At 37.2% G+C, this 4,224-nt stretch overlaps 1 protein-coding gene across 4 annotated transcripts; it reads left to right on the top strand.

The window, feature by feature from the left end:
• Positions 1-480: 480 nt before the first annotated feature.
• Positions 481-3,586, top strand: LOC112193141 (protein REVEILLE 1). Of its 4 annotated transcripts, XM_024333184.2 has the most exons (6): positions 491-909; positions 1,030-1,131; positions 1,236-1,347; positions 1,795-1,856; positions 2,018-2,428; positions 2,546-3,586. In XM_024333184.2, the coding sequence occupies exons 1-6, from the start codon at positions 880-882 to the stop codon at positions 3,236-3,238; spliced, it is 1,410 nt and encodes a 469-aa protein (XP_024188952.1). In that variant the 5' UTR covers positions 491-879; the 3' UTR covers positions 3,239-3,586. The 4 variants fall into 4 exon arrangements, with proteins under 4 accessions (XP_040372708.1, XP_024188952.1, XP_040372710.1 ...); XM_040516774.1 differs by lacking the exon at positions 1,030-1,131 and having other exon boundaries at positions 481-909; XM_040516776.1 differs by lacking the exons at positions 1,030-1,131; positions 1,795-1,856 and having other exon boundaries at positions 891-909.
• Positions 3,587-4,224: the final 638 nt, after the last annotated feature.

Raw genomic sequence — 4,224 nt, 5'->3', positions numbered from 1 at the left:
TTTGTGAATCGGTATTGTTGTCAATCAATTAATCATCAAAATAATTGATTAATTAACGAGAAGTTCGATCATACGATTGTGGAAGACGGTGGTAGGGTTTGTAAGGTGACTCAGGTGGTGGGCGAGGTGGATTAGAGATTTGATCTTGATTCTATGGTTACTTTTTCTTTGAAAGGCACAGTTTCTTTCTCAAAGAAACAGGAAAGTTCTGGTTTATTTTCATAGATGATAAGACACGTGTCCACCGTAATGCGCGAGTAAGATTATGAGAATGTTGCTCTGCGAGTAGAGCTCATGCCTGGTGGTCTATTTTTATCCAGTAGACAAGAAAAGCTGAGGCCTCGTGTCAATGTGTCAAAGGGACGTGAGCCACAAGATTCCATCCAAATTCTCGCGCATTCCATTCGTAAAAGATATTAAATAAAAAAATTCATTAAAACAAAAGGCTGCCGCTGACGTGGCAGCACCTACTTTCTTCCTAAATTTCCCTCACCCAACCAAACCAAGCACGCGACCCTTCTCGCTTTCACATTTTCTTCTTCTCCTTCTTCTTCTGTGTTCAGTTTTTTCAACTTGGCTGTTTCTCTCTTCTTCTTCTTCTTGTTTCTCTGTCCCAAAGTGAGACCCAGTTCTTTGTTTGTTTTCTGGGTCATCAATTGGATTGTGATCCTGATCAAGTTCGTTGTAGCTGGAATTCAACAATGGACCCAATGGGTTGTGTGAACAAGGGCAGAGTTAATTTATGAGTATTTTCTTGTTGTATGATTGTGGGGAAGACAGAGGCAAAACTAGCTTGTTATGGTTTTTGCATGCTAAACGAGTGAGGAACAACGACAGAGCCGAGGAGGAAGAGGTCAACTTTGCTTGGTGGGTGGATTAATGGCGTCTCCAGCTATGGCACCAGTTCAAGTACGTATCAATGAATTCATTACTAATGCCTTTCTGTCTTTAATATTTGATGGATCACGGAAATTGGAAACTCTAGTTTAGAATCCCAAGAGACATTTATGAATTGATTGTGTTATGTAGGATGATGATGATGATCAATATGGTGAGATTTCCTTTAGTCCTGCTGCTGTTGGGGTCCAATTGAAGGATCACTTATCTTCTGGAAATGACTATGCTCCCAAGGTTTCTAATTTTGTACTTTTTGTTAATATTACTGCATCTAGTACAACCTAGCTTCATTCATTGACCATTTTCACATTATCTGATTAGTACTGTGGTATTTATAGGTGAGGAAACCATACACGATCACGAAACAGAGAGAGAGATGGACAGAGGAAGAGCATAACAAATTCCTTGAAGCTCTAAAACTCCATGGTCGGGCATGGCGAAAGATACAAGGTATACATAAACAGGTTGAAAGGAACATGTTAGAAATTTAGTAGCTAGTAGTAGTTGAACTAGTCCTGGATCAAGTGTCACTATTTGGACTGAATGTACTGATCACCTTAATTAGTGATGATTTCCATGTAGACATATGGAATGATTTCAAAATAAGGATTTGGGTTCGACTACAAGGAAAACTTTGTTATAAACAGTATAGAAGATTGGATAGAATAGATGGATTTGAGATGTATAGGTGCAAGGAAATATGTCATTAAAAGTTTAAAACCATAGTTTGTTATAAATTCCTGGGATTTTTAATTAAACCATATTCTTCTTGGAGTACTGGTTAAAGAGGTGGTTAGTAGGGAATGGTCCTGTTAGTTTTCTTCATCATGTTCAAGCATTAAATATTGTTATTAAGGTATCTGTTCTATCTGCTGAAATATTCTGTTTGCATGACAGACCATGTTGGCAGCAAGACTGCGGTTCAGATTCGAAGTCATGCTCAGAAATTCTTTTCTAAGGTTTACTGCTCTTATTCCAGTGTCCCATTTTCTGTATATCTATATCCCATGTATTGAAGTAAGTTAAATTTTCATGACTCTAGGCAATGAAACCATACTAAAAGGGTTCATTCATGCCCGATAGATGTTGTTCTAATTCCTCAAGTTTGTGTTTCTTGTAGGTTGCTCGTGACCCAGATGGTATCAACACAAGCTCTGCAGATCCCATTGACATTCCTCCTCCTAGGCCAAAACGGAAACCAATGCGTCCTTACCCCCGAAAACATGTTCACCCTCTTCATACAGAAACCTCTAATTTAGAGCAGCCAATAAGGTCTGCACCTAAAAAATTATCAGTTTCTGATCTTGAAAACCAATCTCCAACATCAGTATTATCTCCAATGGGCTCAGATACAATCGGTTCTTCTGATTCAAGTACACCTAGTGGTAGTCTATCCCCTGTTTCATTGGTTGCTGGTGTCCAAAATGAGGCCATAAATCATTCTGAACAACAGCCATCACCAGAGGATAGTAGGACTTCATTATCAGCTGTAGCAGAAGATGGCCCACTTCCTGACAAGAAATTTTCTGTGGTACATTCTTATCCTTTTCATATCTGTCTGATTTTTTGTTTGAAGAAAAGAAAGGAAAAAAAAAATCTTTTTTGTGATATTCACTCTTGTAATGGTTGTGTTGCTGAATATGTTCAGAAGCTGGAGTTATTTCCCACAGACAATGTCTATGATAGTGGCGGTTCAGCTGATGAGGCATCTGCCAGAAGCCTTAAGCTTTTCGGAAGGACTGTATTGGTCACAGACTCCCACCGACCTCTCTCTGGTGGAACTTGCAAGTCAATCTCTTATGACACGCAAGAGGAGAAATGTGGGCAAACATCAATACCATGTAACTTTATGCCTATTCAATGTGCATTTGGGAATGTGGAACATGTTTGGAATGAGAATTGGAATCGATCTGGTTCTTCTAATCTTATACCATGGTGTACCTTAGGTGCAGATTCATCCGTTCCATTTCTTCCATTCAGTAACCAGCAGACAATGAAATCATATTTTGATTGTAACCTTGAAGATCCCCACAATCAAGATGTTCAGAAAGAAAGTTCTTGGAACGGTTCAGATGCTGGATCAGTGAGTGATGAGGAAAATGGAGGCAAATGTTTAGATGTAGAGATGCATGGGGATCTGCAAATTTCTGAAAAAGAAAAAGTTGAAGAGCCGAATTCGGTTTTTCAATTTAAGGCGAGTAAAAACTCAGCCTTCTCTAAACTGAAGCCTGAAAAGTGTAAAAAAGGATTTGTACCATATAAAAGATGTATGGTGGATGCAGATGCTCGGTCCTCAACTTCAGGTCAAGACAGGGATCAGAAAAGAGTCCACCTTTGTTAGTAGTTGTGATACTGTTGAGGGTCCTTGAGGAGGGTCGTTTTTCAGTTGGGGAGGCCTTTTTCACAGCACATGTGACTTGTTCAGGTACTGGATCATCAGATTTGGAAAAAACCAGAGTGATTTTTTCTAGGCTTGCATTGTACAAGTCTCATGGTTCTGCTTTTGACCTCGCAACTGTTTAAATATGTAATCTTGCTATTTGTTGGATTTAAGGTCTAAAAATCGCTAGTCGCTAGTCGGGCGGTGGCCATGGACTAGTTCCCAGGTGTCAAGGCGGTTTTGTTTTTGTTTTTATTTTTATTTTTATAGCTTTTGTTTATATAATTAAGAATATAAAGAATTAAAAGAGTACTAAAATTGCATCTAAAATATTCAAAATAGTCCTCAAAAATCAAAATAGGGAGAAAATGTTAAGCAAGCATACAATGAAGTAGTTGCAATGACTAAAATATCGAATATCGTAGAAATATCGACGGTCCGGGAAATGGAAATTTAGATGGAAATATCGAGGAAATATCGATATTGATAAATATTTGAGAAAAATGACATAAATTTAGAGAAAAACATGAAATTTTGAAATGAAACTTTAAGAGATGTTTATTTCATTAATTATCTAGTGTATTTCAAATTAAAATGTTCAACCAACATTACAACATAATGAGGTATAATAATTTAAGTTGAATACTAGTATATTGAGTCACTAACAGTTCTTGAAATATGATCTAATAATACTTATTATTGTAGATAATTATTATCTGAATTCTTTACTAATTCTTCTCTATAACAGAGGAGTTTATTAAAACTAGTAAAATCGATATTAAGTATTAACATATCTGATTTTATATTAAAATTGTAGTGATGCGGCTAAAATAGCCTCACAATTTAACCCTGCAAAATGTAGTTGTCAGTATAGGATAAGCAGGGATCGTTCAGTCCGGGGATTGTAGGGTACACCTACACAAAAAGGTCAATTAACAAATAAAAGA

Source organism: Rosa chinensis, chromosome 3, assembly GCF_002994745.2.
Source record: "Rosa chinensis cultivar Old Blush chromosome 3, RchiOBHm-V2, whole genome shotgun sequence".
Lineage (NCBI taxonomy): Eukaryota > Viridiplantae > Streptophyta > Magnoliopsida > Rosales > Rosaceae > Rosa > Rosa chinensis.
This window is presented reverse-complemented; position numbering and strand designations above follow the sequence as displayed.